Source organism: Lepidochelys kempii, chromosome 6, assembly GCF_965140265.1.
Source record: "Lepidochelys kempii isolate rLepKem1 chromosome 6, rLepKem1.hap2, whole genome shotgun sequence".
In the NCBI taxonomy this organism is placed as follows: domain Eukaryota; kingdom Metazoa; phylum Chordata; order Testudines; family Cheloniidae; genus Lepidochelys; species Lepidochelys kempii.
The window spans coordinates 90,985,286-91,002,844 of NC_133261.1; the positions used below are offsets into that span (position 1 = coordinate 90,985,286).

At 48.0% G+C, this 17,559-nt stretch overlaps 1 protein-coding gene across 5 annotated transcripts in view; it reads right to left on the reverse strand.

Moving 5' to 3' along the window:
* The window catches only part of AREL1 (apoptosis resistant E3 ubiquitin protein ligase 1), a 49,710-nt gene that overhangs the window by 14,840 nt on the left and 17,311 nt on the right, over nt 1-17,559 (reverse strand). For 3 of the 5 annotated variants that reach the window (XM_073349173.1, XM_073349172.1, XM_073349176.1), the window contains 9 exons: nt 16,050-16,125; nt 15,131-15,240; nt 14,249-14,428; nt 13,972-14,097; nt 13,617-13,746; nt 13,478-13,536; nt 11,488-11,577; nt 10,314-10,489; nt 6,752-10,001 (listed from right to left, as the gene is read on the reverse strand). In XM_073349173.1, coding sequence (XP_073205274.1) covers nt 9,899-10,001; nt 10,314-10,489; nt 11,488-11,577; nt 13,478-13,536; nt 13,617-13,746; nt 13,972-14,097; nt 14,249-14,428; nt 15,131-15,240; nt 16,050-16,125 — 1,050 coding nt within the window. In that variant the 3' untranslated portion in view covers nt 6,752-9,898. Of the gene's footprint in view, nt 1-6,751; nt 10,002-10,313; nt 10,490-11,487; nt 11,578-13,477; nt 13,537-13,616; nt 13,747-13,971; nt 14,098-14,248; nt 14,429-15,130; nt 15,241-16,049; nt 16,126-17,559 lie in introns of those variants that run through there. The other 2 variants (XM_073349175.1, XM_073349174.1) reach the window with 2 other exon arrangements.

Sequence of the window (17,559 nt, forward strand, 5' to 3'; positions counted from 1 at the left end):
GAAAGCAACGGAATGGGAAAGTGATCTTAGTAGCAGCATTCTAAATGGAAATGCGTGGGGCAAGACTGCAATTGTCAGGGCCAGAGAAAAGGATGTTGCAGCAATCAGGACACACAATGAGAATCTGGACAAATTTCAGTTCTGTGGATGGACAAGAAAGGCTGTATCTTAGAGAGATGTTCTTCTTCCATCAAAGCTGTCACCAAGTCTCACTGCTTCTCCCTTTATCGCTAGTGACTAGCAAACGGTGGTCCATATGGCATAAGGTCCATGCGGGTCCAGAGAGCTGGCTGAGAACAAAGGGAGCTTATAAAATCACATTTAAAGGTGCTAAAAAAAAATAAATATTTTCCTAATATTAATTTCTAGTCTAGACAATTGCTATTATTGTCACAGGGCCATAAAGTATCTAGATAGAAGAGACTGAGAATGGGAAGGGATGTGAGGTCAGGCAATGGTGGATTGGAGGGGACGTTGGCATGGAGGTGGGAAGGGGCCTGCTGATCACTTCAATCATACCTGCTGAGGGTAGCAGGCCACCAGGTTTTCACAAAGTAAATAGCAGGAAGGAGTCAGGGCCTTTTATGGGGAGGGTTGTGAGGACAGGGGCTTCCATAGATTTGAATAAGTACCTGAACATTAGGCTTCTGCTCTAAACAAACCCTGAGCATCTCACATTTGGGGTTTTCCCATTGCTTGTTTTACAGCCATTTAATTACTCCTGGGGGCATTCTGCACCACAAAATTAAAAATTCTGTGCACAATATTTTAAAATTCTGCAAGTTTTATTTGTCAATAAACAAACAAATGCAGAGGCTCCAACATGGCAGTGGGGAGCACAGGCCACTGGGTACACAAAAGTGGGAGATCACCCTACAGCCTCCCCACCCCACATGGACTCAGTGGTGAGGCTGCACCTGACCCTGACACAGCACAAAACCTAAGCCTGCCCCAGAAACACCTTGGGGCCCTGCCCCTCTGCGCCAAGCACACCAGGTGTGGGGCAGGCAGGCTCAACCAGGCAGGATCCAAGTGTGGAAGGGGCTCAGTGTGGGGGGATCTAGGTGTGGGGTGAGAGGATTCTGTGTGGGACAATCTGGGTGCAGGCAGCTCAGTGGGGGGTCTAGGTGTGGCGTGGGGGGGGATCTGGATGCACTGAGACTCATTGGGGGGTGTTTTTTTCCAGATGCAGAGGCAATGGTACTCTGCAGGGACTTCCAGCTGAAAGTGGTTGGGGCTCAGTGGAGGGGTTTGGGTGTGGGGGGCTCAGCAGGGAGGTCTGGGTACTGGAGGAGTGGGACTTGGTGGGGTGATCTGTCTGGGTGCAGCTAGTCAGGGGTCAGTGGTGTGGGGGGCTCATCAGGGTGGGGGTTTAAGTGCAGGGAGCTCAGTGGGGGGTGGTCTGGGTTCAGGAGTGGAGGCAGGGGGTCTCGGTATAGGGGGGGCTCCAGATGCAAGGGTTGAGGTTCAGTGGGGTGGAGTTTGGGTATGGAGGGCTAGGACAGTCCTGGGTATACGGGGTGAGGCTTGGTGAGGGTGTCTGGGTAGGGGAGATCCAGATGCATGGGGTTTGGGTGTATGGAGGAGCAGTTCCCCGTACAGTGACCTCTCCCCCCACAGCTGAGGAGTGATGGGGTCAGGAAGCAGGGGAGGATACTGAGCTTGCTGCAGCTGTGGGAGGTTTCTGGGGGTGGGTCTGACACAGCCCCAGCCACTCCTTGCAGGGGAAGAGGAAGTCCCGTCCTTTCCTGACTCCAGCCCAGCCAGGACTAGCAGCTGATCTGAGCTCAGGGTAGGAGCCACTGGCTGGGGTGTCCCCAGCCCTGTGGTGATCTACCTCTCCGCCGGCTCCTCCGGGTGCCTGAAACGATGTACCTGCGCAGCTTGGGAGTGGTGCATGACTGCTTTTGCAGCTTCCTTTTACTTCCCTGTCAGAAAGTCATTTTTCTGTGGAGAAACAAAGAAATCTGCGGGGGACATGAATTCTGTGCATGCACAGTGGAGCAAAATTCCCCCAGGAGTAGCATTTCTATAGCTCTTCTGTGTATTTTTTCGTCATTGTGACAAATGGCATGACCCACTGATGCATCAACACAATTCAGTCAGTGGAGCACAGGATGACCCCACTGACAGCTATTTAGTCCACAAGGTCTTTAAGAAAAGGAGTACTTGTGGCACCTTAGAGACTAACCAATTTATTTGAGCATGAAGTTCATTTGAACATCGGATAAAGTGAGCTGTAGCTCACGAAAGCTCATGCTCAAATAAATTGGTTAGTCTCTAAGGTGCCACAAGTACTCCTTTTCTTTTTGCGAATACAGACTAACACGGCTGTTACTCTGAAAAGGTCTTTAAGACCAGTCTAAAAAAAAAATATCAGTTTTGAGGTCTCTGTAAAATAAAAAATGTTAGTATGACAGAACCTGAAATTCACTGAACAGCTGCACCACCCTCCAGTTTATTTGGAGAGTTGTCTCTGGAGTGGGGAGGGAGAGAGAAGTCAGGTGGTGGCCACCAAAGATACAGCCAGAGATTCTCGTCCAAAGAACTGCCTCCATCTCGTCCTGGCCTCTACTGACATCTGAGAAAACTCTCCTGAGCAACATTAGGCCAATTCTAGCTTCTCATTGAGTTCAAGGACTCAGATTTCTTTGTTCACATTTTTTGACGCCTTACAAAAGAAGCAAAAGGCTGCCAAAGCTTTCTCCCTTGAGTTTGGATCCGGTGTGCAGTACCCCAAGACTCAGGCAATGGCACACTCCAAAGTTCCTAGCAGGTCCAGCACCTGGAAAATTCCAAGACCAGCTTCAGCTACATTTTTTTTAAATGGAGATTTGTAATCAGTTAGGTCTGAAATGAGTAACACAATTAACATGGTGACCCCTCCCATCTTACAATAAGATTGTAAACTCTTCAGAGCAGAGATAATGGCTTCTCATGTAACTGCACAGCACATTAGGGCCCAGAACCTATTGAGGAGGGGAAGGAGATAAATTTAAAAAAATTAAAAGTTTCTAATGGAAAACTCAGATTCTGGCACAGAATTCTGCAGCAAAGGGTGGATTCCATGGCAAATTGAGCAGAATCTACCAGACTCTGCTTTCTAGTCTAAGGGGTTTCCTTCTACAGGCCCCATAATCACATGCTGTCATAAAAATAAAGGGAAAGGTAACCACCTTTCTGTATACAGTGCTATAAAATCCCTCCTGGCCAGAGGCAAAACCCTTTCACCTGTAAAGGGTTAAGAAGCTAAAATAACCTCGCTGGCACCTGACCAAAATGACCAATAAGGGGGCAAGATACTTTCAAATCGGGACGGGGGGGGAACAAAGGGTTCGTCTGTCTGTGTGATGCTTTTGCCAGGAACAGATCAGGAATGCAGTCTCATAACTTCTGTTAGCTAGTACGTAATCTAGCTAGAAATGCGTTAGATTTCCTTTTGTTTAATGACTGGTAAAATAAACTGTGCTGGATGGAATGTATATTCCTGTTTTTGTGTCTTTTTGTAACTTAAAGTTTTGCCTAGAGGGATTCTCTATCTTTTGAATCTGATTACCCTGTAAGGTATTTACCATCCTGATTTTACAGAGGTGATTCTTTTACCTTTTCTTTAATTAAAATTCTTCTTTTAAGAACCTGATTGATTTTTCATTGTTCTTAAGATGCAAGTGTTTGGGTCTGTGTTCACCTGTACCAATTGGTGAGGATTATCATCAAGCCTTCTCCAGGAAAGGGGGTGTAGGGCTTGGGGGGATATTTTGGGGGAAGACGTCTCCAAGTGGGTTCTTTCCCTGTTCTTTGTTTAACACGCTTGGTGGTGGCAGCATAGGGTTCAAGGACAAGGCAAAGTTTGTACCTTGGGGAAGTTTTTAACCTAAGCTGGTAAGAAAAATCTTAGGGGATCTTCCAGGCAGGTCCCCATATCTGTACCCTAGAGTTCAGAGTAGGGAAGGAACCTTGACACGTCCTCAGGAAAGGTAAGGTCAGAGGCTCTCCTCCTTTACTTTCTTTCTGGCACAATGTCACAGAGAAGAGATGGAAGCACAGCAGAGAAGATACAAACAGCATCATTAGGAGGTGGCACAGCTGCTGCCAGATTGATTGAAACCTGTCTTAATATATTATAAAAATCAGAAAAAAATCGCAGAATTGTAGGACTGGAAGGGACCTTGAGAGGTCATCTAGTCCTGTCACCTGCACTCATGGCGGGATTAAGTATTATCTACACCATCCCTGACAGGCACAGTTGCAAACTTTCATGCAGTAAATAAGCACCCCAACTTTTACAATAAGCCAAAAATCAATAATCCCATTTCAAAACAAAGCCAAAACAAGCCAATCCCTAAGAACCCCAACACACTATGTGACTAGATCCCCCCAGTGTGCAGTCTGGGACTGTGGTGGACCCACTGTGCACCCCTCTCTCTCCCCGTTGCCCCTGCTTGACCCCCTTTGCCAGGAGCTGATCAAAAAAAAAGAAGCAACAAGCTACTAGCCAACAAGCAACTCACAAGCCAATTAAGCCAAAAGCAAGCCCAATTTCCATGCTTTTTTCATGGGTTTGGCATGTCTGCTGACAGGTGTTTGCCTAACCTGCTCTTAAAAATCTCCAGTGGAGATTCCACAACCTTCCTGGGTAATTTATTCCAGTGCTTAACCACCCTAACAGTTAGGAAATTTTTCCTAATGTCCAACCTAAACTGCCCTTGCTGCAGTTTAAGCCCATTGCTTCTTGTCCTATCCTCAGAGATTAAGCAGAATAATTTTTCTCCCTCCTCCTTGTAACAACCTTTTATATAGTGAGAATCCCCCAAAGCAGCACCTCCCTGAACCAGTCTCTCCCTTAGTATGGCTGAAAAAACTCCTGATGCCTTGTGAGTGCTTTGTGCTTCTAGTGCTGCAGACAAAACTTAGGAGGGGGAGAGAATGCTGCAAACAATGCAGTTCCCAAGCAGCACATTCACCGTTTAGCATACCAGGCCAAGGGCCTGTGTGTGTGTGTACAGTCAGGGAGCCTGCAGTATTTCCCTTTGTGCAGCTGCCTGTAGGCACAAAGAACACAGGCTAGTGCGTGCAGAACTTGTGAGATGCATGCATAGCTAGAACGTCTCCTGGCCCTGTCCCAGGTCCAGGCAAACTCACAGATGCTGGGATGAACCGAGGTTGCAGACCTGGCTATAGGTCACTGGCACCATTCCATCTCCATGACATCAGAAGGAATTGGTGAACAAGACAATGGAGATGGCCAGATGACATCACACCACCTGCTGCAAAGAGGGGCAGAAACTTTAGAACCTACTTCATGCTAAAATAATTCAGACTGCGGCTCCCTTTCCTTCATGTTCAGCCAAACAGGTAGTGTTTCAAAAAGCTCTTCCCTCTACCTTGATCCTTTCACATGGTCACACTAGTTATGATGCATGTGGCTTGCTGATGTGCTTGTCTGGAACAGGAACACAGTCACTGCTGGAAATCATTTTGATCATTCCACAGGGGGTATCCGGCTATTTACCCACTTTTGAGAGCCCTGATCGAACACCATGAACCCCAGATTTATCCACTTTAAGGGGATACTGTGACTCTCAGTCTCTCTAGGTTCTTCATGGCACCCATCACTGCAGTAACTGAGCTCAGATTTCTCTGAACCAGACAAAATGAGAGCTTGCTCCTGTTGAAGGCTGCCAGATGGAACTCTGTAGTGCAATACTACAGCTGGGACTCGGGGATCCACACCTTCTGCTCACACACTATCCAGCAGCCAGCACTCACTCACAGCTTAAAAGGCAAATATTGGCCAAAGTCAGAGAAGGGAATGCCGATTTCAATACACATTAGGATACCTGCCAGCACGTAGTAGGACTTATACAAACCATCAGAGCTATACCTACCAGAGAAGGGGGAAGAACTCAACCAAAGCCTTTGGGCTGATTCCAAAATACACTTTGACAGCATTACATCCAGCAATACTGATGTCAGAAGCCCACAAGGCAGTTGCCACAGAATCCACTCCCTCCATAATCTTTTCATTTTTCTAGTTATATTTCTAGTTCTTATAGTTAACAAGAAAAATCTTCCAAACACGAACATAATGACAAATATAGTGCTGTTAATCTTAGCCTGCAGACAGCCTGAAAACAACACTCAGATTCATGGTAAAGGAATGTTGACCCTGAGGCCTAATAGTAAACATTTTGTCTACTGTTAACTATTTAGTTGATCATTTAGAAGAAACCTCCAGATGCTAAGTTTATATCCCACATTCCAAAACGGCCACAACTTCCCAGGTGCCATAAACTCCAACTGTCCACCCTTCCAACTAAAACCTCCATCTTCTCCCCTGACAACTTCTACAATGCAGCTAAGCAAATTCAGTGCAAATACTAGCAGCACAAAATATAATGAAATGCATTTATATAAAAATTAACTCAGAAGCTGACCCTATTATTCATTTGTATAGTAAGTTTACTAAAAATCTCATTTCTGGATTTACCAGAAGGTGCTGCAGAATTTCCAGCCTGCTGCCCTGAAGCACCACAGAAGCCAGCTAGTCTTGCTGCAGAATTCAGTTCAATTTCCAGGTCCTTGATTTAGTCAGTCCTACCAGAAATCAGTGGGATGGGTGAGATGCCCTGCCCAATCCTGGGGACAGACTTGGTGAGAAACTAGAAGATCTGAAGAGGACTCTTCACCACTAAGGCTAACCAGTTTAGGTCATCTCCGTGCCTCTCAGGAACAACTCCAAACCAAGACAGCATTTTTAAAATATTTTATTTATTATACAAACTATTTACAAAATCCATGGGCTTCCAGAACCTGCTGAACTCCACTTGGAACTTGCCAGCTAGAACTGGGGCCTGGCCTCTCTCTCTTAGTCTCTGGTTTCTAAAACATGCAACATAACTCTCAAATACAGGCAGAGGACAGGCCCTGTGAGGTCCACGGCAGCTCCAGAGAGTGAGGAATCTGTCTGAGATAGTACCATGCATCAAAAACTTTCTACTGAAGCGCCTCAATTAGGTGGGAATATTTAAGGGACCAACTAAAATAAGGAGCCTCTGCAGCAGAAAACATACAGTACAGGTGACCACAGTGCATTCCGTACCTTGCCCCCACACTGGTGTCATTGTAAGGGCAGCATATAAGGTGAATGTGTTGGGAAGAGGAAGGAAGAGATTTAGGGACAAAGAGGCTCTACCGCTGAAGTGGTGGAGCCCTGGGGGAAATAGGACCAGCTAACAGCTTATGGAAACAATAAAGAAAGGTTATCAAATAAGAACTAACAGCATCCACCACAGTTCTGACTGCACTTGTGTTGAAAGAAAATCCTTGGCATCTGTATAACTGCAGAGAGGCGAGGGGTGCTGGCTGTCCCACAGTGAGGATTAGGGAGCTGTTTCAAGCAGATGAAGCTACTCGGTGTTCAGCCTCTCAGTCCTCAATGTGAAAACAGTCCAGCTCTAGAGAAAGAGGGAGAGGATTCCTGAGGAAGATGTCATTGGCAGAATAAGCCTATAACCACAAGGTTCGAAAGGCCCTTGCCAGGCCAAAGAACAAGACATAAGATTGCAGTGAGGGAACAGCACCACGCTGCGCCTCCCCAACCAACAGGAGTTGAGCGGAGGAACACCGCCACCTTCTTTTGGTCCCTAGGGAGAGCAGTGAATGGGTGGAACAGTATACGAGAGCCCCAACTGCACTGACCATAGAAGCCATCCAGAGTGCAAATAAGTTGGAACCCCAGAAGAGGTCAGAACCTTACAAAAAGGGAGCCTGTTTTAAAAAAGGGACAAATCAGCCACTGCTAAAGTGATCAGTCAGGGATGAAATGCACCAGCTGTTTAGCAGGCTCTCTCCCAGCACTTCAGTGCCTGAGAGGGAATTAACCCACAAGACTGAGAAATCCCAATGAGCCATGACGATGCTTGGAGTTCCAGCTGGTTTGGGCACCACAATGGCTTATACGTCTGTAAAGATGTGATGCACATGCTCCCTAAGAATGGTTAAGACACTATTTAATAAAAAAGACATTTTTCTATAATGTTTCCCAAGATTCCTAACGTATTTAGTAAGTTGTATTGGAAAAGTGAAGAGCCAACTTAAAAGCCATACCTCACAAGTCCTGCCCAGTTCAGGGCAGCTCCAGCTCCAGCAGAATGAAGGGACTGAGGGTGATGGCACAATTTTTTGTTTTATCTATTTTTCTAAAATTAGCTCTTGGGAGAGATGCTAGATTGAAATCCCAACCCAGGATCCTGAATCCTCTTCATTCCAGTGACTGCACTCAGCACAGGCAGTGCAGGTTCTTCTCACACACCAACCACTCACCAATGTGCTTCCACTCTTGACCTGAAGAGATGCACTTTAGGGGCAAGTTGGAAGTTCAATTATCTGTTCAGATTTTGGCCTCACTGTTGAAACTGGAAAGATTGCCAGCCAGGATCCTTGACTCCTCACCCCTTTACTTCGCTGGGATGAGAGGAGCTGAGCAGACAGTCAGAGGTAACAGAACCTGGTAGTTATAAATTTGCTGCTCATAACTGTCTCCCAAACTGAAATCTGGACAATGTTAGTGCAACATGCCACCTGGTGGGCTACTCAGTCTCTGTCTGGGAGACGCTCCAGTTTCGTACCCTGTCTGCTGGAAAGCCAGCAACACTAGAAGGAACAGCAAGGAACAGTGCTCAGGGAGAGAACAGCAGAGGATTGGGAGGAGAGAAGGCCAGCTGCTCTCCAGGCACCAACACCCCTTTGGGAAACACTCTCCTCTTCCTCCAGCATACTTCAGGCAGTGCCTCCTGCTGCCATGTGATAGAGGTAGAAGCCAAGACCCTGTGGAATGTCAGGGGCTGAGGTACTGGATTCTGTCCAATACCATTACCCCATCTGTAATTCTGAAGCCCACTGCACATAGTAGTAGCTGCCTGCTGGCCAGCTGGCCTATCGCATACTACATACGTGCCATAAAGGTGAACGTTGGAGAGGCTTTTGTGCTCAGCATTGAGGGCTCACACTCTCATACCCATCCCCTCTCCTGAGGAAGGGAAAGGAAGGCAAGGGGTGTGGGACAGCTTCCTGTGTAACTTTAGGACCACCATCAGAAACATTCACTGAAGGAGAATCTCCTCTTCCAGCTTACTAGCAGAGGCCTGTACCAGCCACTGTCAGTACAGAAGGACGCTCCTGCTGCCAGCCCTTGGCAGAGGTAGTACAGTGTCACTGCCTGGGCCAGCGCTTGTGCTCTAAAGAGAGAGCGTTCCTTTGGGTTGCTCTCTCTAGCAGATGCTGCTCTCCCTCCTCTCCAGCAAGGCAAGAAATGGCAGCTTCCAGTGCAAGTGAGAGGAAGAGAACTGGAAGCCCTAATGGGTCAGGGACTGAATAGGAAAACAAGCCTGTGCCCTTCTGAGACATGCAATACAGGGGGAGTTACATAAGCTACAGGGGAGCATCAGCAGAAGGACCTGAGCCAAAGCATGGAAAGGTGTTAAGGCTTCCCACATGCCAGATCTCCAAAAGAGCTTCAAGCTGGTCCTCGCCCAAAACAGCTACAGTACTGGCTGCTACATAGACGTCCTCCTGTGCCACACTGCAACTCCTGCTCATGGACTCTCTCCCCTTCCAGAGGGACAAAGGCACAGAGTCCTGGGAAATCCCAGTGCCACACCACCCTGACAAATGTACCACAGTTCTTTTGCCGTACCACTCTGAACTGAGATGGGAGTGAGGGGAGAGTGTGAGGCGAGCTCTTGGTGATGTACTCTGGACACGGAAAGACCACACGACAGTCCTCTTTGCACAGAGTCTGTACTCTGTCTCCATTGCTCTGTGAAGAGAAGAATGAGCAGTAGACACAAGCTACGCCTTGCCCTGAAGAGCCAGGAAGCTAGGATGGGGAAGGGAATCACAGCATGCCAAAGCCCTCACATCCCTCGCTGATGGCCAGCTGCAGCATCTTGTGCACCTCTTCATAAGAGTCATAAGTCGGGAGGCACAGCTGGTTAAAACTGAAAAAAGAAAAATAATTAATACGCACCACTTGTGCAGTGGGGGAATGTCCATCACAGGCACCTCCAGCTGCTCACTGCCCTTGGGTGAGATGACATGGTGTCGACCACACATCTGTCACCCATTATATACAGGCCACCCACCACATGCTTGCTACCAGCATCTCACAGTTCAGAGGGGCCAACACACTTGGCATGCAGTGTTGGCAGCTCACCACAAGGCATGCCATTAGATGAAGTACTTGCCACTCAGAAGCACATAGTGTAATCCCACACGCATGCTGCAGGGAGTTCAACAGACAGGGCACTCACCAGGTGTGGGCTGTCGGCAAAGTACTATGAGTTGGAGCTGCGATGATTTGGAAAGATGGACAGAGTGCAGCAAACCCTCCCGGAGGCAACTGAGAGGAACCAGTTGTGAACTGCAACAGCCGGGCCAGTTCCTCCTGTGTGAAACTGGAGACCACGGTCCAAAACCACCTCATGACCTGACAGGGACCAGTAATGGCAGAGCCAGGTCAGGGAAGCAGAGTCACAAAAGTACAATGGCAGGTTATCAGAAGAAGAGCAGGCAAAATGTCTTGCAAGAAAGTAGCTCTACCAACTGCCACAGCCACCCCTATTATGAGGGCAAACCAGAAAAGGAACAATTGCATAGTCACTTCTCACCAGCCACCTTTACCCCTTGTTGCTACCACCCATCTCTATTACGCTAGGAATGTCTCATCCATCTCCCACACCATAGGTGCTCCTCTCTATTGGAAATGCTTAATGGGAAAGCTAATTAAGGTTTAGGATACAAATCATATCTGCTTCCTGCCCTAGGCTAATCTTTTGCTCTCCCACATCCTCTGGTGCCTTGGCAGGTTGGAAGGGGGAACAGTTCTAGTGTCTGTCACTAATGTAATTTGTTTCCCTCTTGGACACTTTAGCAGTTCCCATCACTTCTCTAGACAGTCTCATGTGCCCCCCTCATCAGGGTGGGATGTTCTCCTGGAATAAGTCCCGGGTCACTTGCTCAGGAATCTCTACTGGCTGCCAACCTTCTACCTCACAATGATATGGACTGAAAAATCCTCAAACCATCCCTGATATATAGGCATATCATCCTGAACATCTTCACTGATGTGATTCCCAACACCAGCATTGGGCCAATGCTGAAAATGCCCTTACAGTTGCCTTTTCATTTCTCAATACAAATGCTGAACTTTCCCCTGCTGCAGCTGCAGTGCAGCCATCCCTGTTCTGCCCTCAGTGGCTTCTGTCCTCTTTGTAAGCTCCCTTTCCAAATGCAAAGTTTGCTCTCCTGTGTCTACACCTCCAGGCCCAGGTCTTGCTTTTCCACTCTGCTCTTCTCCAAGTTCTTTCCAGTTTTTCTTTCTGGAAGCTTCTCCTGCTTTCAGCAGGCAGTCTCCATATGAAGCCCAAGTGACACAGAAGACAGTCAACCCATTCCAGTGGAGGAAGAAGAAAACTTCCCACCTACCTTTTCTCGGAAGTGCCAGGATCCTCCCACCAGCACAGCATGAGCCTTGAAATCACAGACACTGATGTCTCCAGTACCACACATCAGCAACTGAAAGGAAAAAGACCTGCAGTTACAAAAACAGGAGCACAAAGTACCCATGAAGCCAACCATTATTCCAGTTACAATAGTCAGTTTTGTGCCCTTAAGAGGCATGCAGGATGCTCAGAGTGCTGGGCCCAGGACATATGCAAATCTAGTAAGACCTCATGATCTCAATCAAGAGATAGGATGGTATCTCATGCCGTACCAGCTTCTCCTGTTGGATATAAGATAGGCTAAGGGAAGGAAAAAACAGCTGCCAAACCAGGAAATAGGGGAAACACTGAGAGGAGGGGGCTAACAGCAGTGATGAGCTGCCAAAATATTAACAACCAGTTCACTCCTCACCCCACGAGGGAGTTGTGGCCCACCCCCGCTCCCCCTGCCCCATCCACCCCCCTCCCGTCCCCTGACTGCCTCCAGAACCAGGCAGGAGGGTCTCATGGGCCACCGTAGTGGGTGCCCACCCTGCCCCTAAGAGCCAGAGAGACCTGCCGGGGGGGGAGGGGGGGAGTCACGGCAGTGCTTACCTGGGGCAGCTCCCAGGAAGCATCTGGTCGGTCCCTCTGGCTCCTAGGGGCGGGGCAGTGTAGCTGTGGGGGAGCAGGGGTAGTGGTCGCTCCCGCCACTGATCACATCAAAAGTTGCGCCTTAGGCACCAACTCCGTGGGTGCTCCGGGGCTGGAGCACCCACAGGGAAAATTGCCCTGCCCCGCGCCTGGCCCCATTCACCTCCAGTCCGCCTCCTCCCCTGAATGCACCACCCCGCTCTGCTTCTCCGCCCCCCACCCCCCAGCTTCTCACGAATCAACTGTTCGCACAGGAAGCCTGGGAGGGCTGAGAAGCAAGCGGCGGCTTCGCTCTCAGACCCAGGGAGGCGGAGGCCAGCTGGGGCGCGGAGCGGTTCCCCCGTGCACCCCCCTCCTCCCGGTTACCTGCTGCGGCGCGGGCAGCCCTTCTCGTGCCGCCCCGCCCCACCTGTGCTCCGCCTCCGCGGGCCTGAGCACAAAGCCGCTGCTTGATTGGGGAGCTGCCGGTGGGTGCACCCACCAAATTTTCCCCATGGGTGCTACAGCCCCGGAGCACCCACGGAGTCAGCGCCTAAGGGGCCACTTTTGGCCATTTGTTAAATTTAGAAGTCCTTTTAGAACCGGTTGTCCCGCTTCCAAATTTAACAACCGGTTCCAGCGAACCGGCTCCAGCTCACCACTGGCTAAGAGTCCTATGCACCCCATTGCTATTCTAGAATCTTGTCACCTACTGAGCACACCCTCTTGAAGTACCCTAAATTGATTGGGGTAACACAGCTACCCAGAAAACAAGAACTCACGTTTGGCTGCCCAAATGACCACTGTACAAAGCAAAGTACTTGACAGACTATGCAAAGCGGTGAGTCTCAGAGCTGGAACTAGGATGCGTGCACCAAGGATTCTAGGCTTTGATGTTAAATGGGGAGCAGAGAAATTGATCAGTGCCTCTCTGTCTTGCCCTGGGCTCAATATTATGGTAGAAGAGTGACCTAAAGGAACTGGCCCTGTCCTCTAAATATCATTCCACCTGCCCTAAGCGGCATTCACAGTCTGGCTAGCCTTCCTACTACCCCAGGGGACTTAAGAGCATCTGAACCCATGACTCAAATACCCATTGATTAGGAATATAAACAATAATGATACATTATTATCCCTGAAGCCTGCACATACAAGAGAGAAGAAGGAAATATCAAACAACACTCAGTGCCTTCTCCCTCAGATACATACGCTCACAATGGAGAGGAGGGAAGGGGGGGGGGGGGGAAGGTTTTGGAAAGACACACTTTGCAAGTGTTGAGGCTTCCCATCCCCAACCAGCCCTACTTTCTTCTGAAAAGGAGGGTCAGTGGGCAGGCAGGCTCAGGATCAGCAGCACCTACCTCAAGCTCATTTTCATCAAAAATAGCTAGGAGGTTTTCAGGAACCAGCTCATTGAGACCTGAAAGACAAGAAGAGAGTAAGTGGCAGTGCCTCCAGAACAGGGAGTTAGAGCCAAGCAGGGAGCACACAGTACCTCACCTTTCAGGAAGTGATCCACCTCTTCTCTAACCTGATTGGCCAGTCTGTATTGGGCAAGTAGATTCAGGTAGAAGATCTTATTTTCATTGGTTACTAGGACCTGAGCCCCTCCAGTTACCAGCTCAACCACCTGAAACAAGAGGCCACACGAGGATGTCAGTGTAAGAGTGTGTGAGGATGAGCAGTATCTTCCTTGTAGCATAAACCCCCACCTGAAGAACCTCTCCCTACTCCTACGTTACTGATACTCTTCTTCTGTGGCCACTGCTGCAGGGACATACCACACAATTCCCAGCCTCTCCTACTACAGATGAAAGGAGTGGAGACTGTCCCACCCTCACCCACCACCTCTCACCTTCTCCAGCTGCCCCAATTTGTTGTATTTCTCCTCAGCGAAGACGAGCTCCATCTCACTCACATCATTGTTCAATATGAAACAAACCTTGGATTTATAGAATTCTGGGTCATCTGTTTCAAAATACTGAGGAAGAAAGGTAGATGAGGTACAGCGGGTGGAGAGAGAGAGAGATTTAACATACACTGTTGAGCAGGAATTCTGGGTCTGCTGGAAGCAAGCTCACATTCAGTTTCACTTCAGCCTGGGCTTAGCACAGAAGGCTGTGTGGCCTTACCTTGTAATGCATTCGCAGTCCTATGATCTGAGCCAGAAAGGATCTGGTGAAACGAGCTCGCACCAGCTGCTTGTAAGCTCCTCCCAGAGATGACTCATAGAGACACTTCCCAACCAGGCGGCCTGCAAACTCATACACCTTCAGCCGTAGATGTGGGGACCGGTCAGGGTTGGGATGCACCTGCAAAGGACGGGGATCAGAATTACTACAGTATCAGCCATAGTTAACAGAAGTGACAGCAATGACCCCAACTGGCATTCACATTGCACACCACATCCAGGAAGATGCCCTCACAGCCCTTGAACTGCACCCTAAATCTGAACATAGATTCATAGCTTTTAAGGCCAGAAGGGATCATTACAATCACATTTCTAGTCTGACCTCTTTCATAACATGGACCATAGATTTGGCCCAGTGCTTAAGGTAAAGCTGTTGTGGGTCTCAAGAATGACACTCAGAGAGCGCAGTAGCAGAGATTAAAAACCAGAATCCAGCCAGCAGAGACACAACATGAGCCACATGCATTGTCCCAAAAATTTGCCTTCCACCCCATGACAGGAGGAAGGGATTCTAATAGGCAGACAGACTGCATCTTCTGCCCAATAAGGCCTTCTTAGGTAGTGCCAACCCCAGTTCCTGAAAGCCTTGACTTCCCTGTTAGTGGTGTACCTTGCTGGCTTATGAGCCAGTGCTCTTAACTCTGCAACGTGGTGGGACATCCAAGCAAGAATTTGGAGACAATTTAGGAGGATTTGGGGCAGGCCTGAGAGCAGCCGGGGAAAGCAGGCAGGCACAGAGGCTGTTTTGATGTGTTTGCTGTTTAGCTGACAGCATGCCTACATGTCAAGTTCTGTCCACTGAAGTAGGAAGGTAAGGACTCACCAGTGCCTGGTTGTTGTCACTGAAGCGGGTAAAGAGCTGATTGGTGGTGTTAAATAAAGCCTTACAGATCAGCTCAAACCACTCTCTGCGGGGGCCTCCCCAGTCCAGAGCTACAAGATAAAATAAGTCCAAAACCGGTCAGCTCTGGGCCACATCCAGCTCTCTTCCATTTCTTCTTCCCACCCAGAGCTGCCAGAAAAACAGAATAATCTCTCTGGCTAGAGCATCATTATCTCTAAGTCACTGTGATGGGCAGAGCATTGCCTCTGGGAATGGGATCACAGGAAAATAAGTACAGAGATGGCCGTTCACTTAATTTTCCTATAACTGCTCATATCAGACTCCTGTTACTGAATGATTTTCCATTCACTCAGACCTGTGGTTTCACATCCATTAAGTGAGCATGAAATGCAGGAGATTCATTTTCACACATTTAAATACACAAGTGACTGGTGAAACCTCTCTATCCACCACATTCACATCCCCTTCTCCACCCAGGTGACCAATATCAAACCAGCCACTATTTACATGTGACACAATCGGAAGCCCAGCTGCAAACTCTAAAAAAGGATGCTCTTGTAATGAAGGCACTGAACGGGGACTCAAGAATAATGTGTTCTGATACCAACTCAGCCACACACTCAAATGTATGGCCTTGGGTAAGTCACTTAGTCTCTGTGCCTCACATCTCCATCTGTAAAATGGGGATAATAATACTTCCCTACCTCACAGGGGGTTGGGAGGCTATATTCATTAATGTTTGTTCAAAACTACAGGGATGGAGGCCATAGAAGGATCTAGACACAGATGGATATGTTGCAAGGCAGCCAGAATTCCAGACCAGCAAGTGACTCTCAGTATGCTCCTGGCACACCCTCCTCAAGCCCATAAAAGTTTCTGTTGGAGCAAGTTCCCTTACCTTCTTCATCCTGGAAAACCACTTCAAAGTTTTTGCTCCAGTCGGAAATGGAAAAATTCCGTGTTGCTTTCAGAGACTGAGAGAGTGAAAGGAAAAGCATTAGCAGCAGCGGCCACTGCCCAGGGCTCAGCATCCATGCACGGACGACTTAAGTAAAGCAGAATGGGAGGGGCCCAGTCTAGTAATCTGAATACAGGATGGGGAGCCAGAAACTAATCTTAGGCAGGTCATTTTCCTTTCAGTCTCAACCATAGGTGTGTTCTCCATTACAGAATTTAAGAGAAAAGTTCCCCACATCTGACAGCTCCTGGTCTCAAGACCAAGACAAAATTTGCTCAATAGCAACAGCCTAAGCATTGCCCATTCACAGCACTTCCCCCAAAACTGCCCCCTCTCCTACCCAGAGGCAGCAACTCAATAGAGTTTATTAAACTGTCTGTAGCTAGGAGCAACTTTTGTAAAGAAGTCTTAGTTCTCTCTGGCCCATCTGTCCAGTTTAGAAAACAGCCCCTCAGAAAGAATGTAGAAGAAAGAAGCCCAGGGAGAAGTTGCTGGTTTACATTTACCTGTTACAGCATGATTTACTTTAACAAAATCTTTCAAGTGACTGGAAATATGTAGGCCCACATTCCTGATCCCAATTAAAGATCTAAGTGCAAAACCTGTACCCTAAAGACCCCTGAAAGCAACAGTAAGCTCAGACTTAGTTGATCATTAAATAAATTGGAGCATCATGCTAGCCCCTGATTAGTGCTTATTTCTCTGATTGCATTTGCCATGTGTGTTGTCCTCATTTTTCAAGTGTTTATATTTCTCACCCCCACATTTAATTTTTTTTATCTTATCTGCCTGCAATGCTCCAGCTAATGGCTCTGCAGCAATTTCCAAGATAACAGGATACAGAGGGAGTCTCTGAAAATGCTTTTAGGAATTAAAACTGGTTTGGATAATGAATCAGTACCTGAAGCCTCAGTGCATATAATGTACAGCCTGTCCAACCTGCAGAAAATATTCCCAAATCTAAATTTACCAACTATATCAAAGAGAATCTCAACCAGTCCTCCCTCCCCCACAACTGGTCTTTTCCATTTCTGTCACAATTCTAACCCAAAACACATATGGCATCACAAGTCATGGCAACTGATAGTTCTATTGCATCTAATTTAGAAGGTCATTTAAGGACTATAACAGGTGAGTTTGAGTCAAGTCTCACTGCTAATGCTCTGCAGAACACTTCACAAACAGATTGAGCCAGTGCTCTGGGGCTGTTATTGCCACAGTTCCACATTCTTTGGCTTGGTCTATCCTAACGGACATGACAGTAATTCTCAGAGTATCTAGGGTGGGTTCCCATTTTTCAAGGATTAGTAAGCATCTGATATAGGACAACGATCAGGATTTTCTTATATTTTTCTGAAGAACTGTGCAAGGACACAACAGTGCCAGGCCATGGCCTCCTCCCTGCTCAGAGCATCACTGGCTCTTACAGTTTAAGGGGGAGGTACACAGC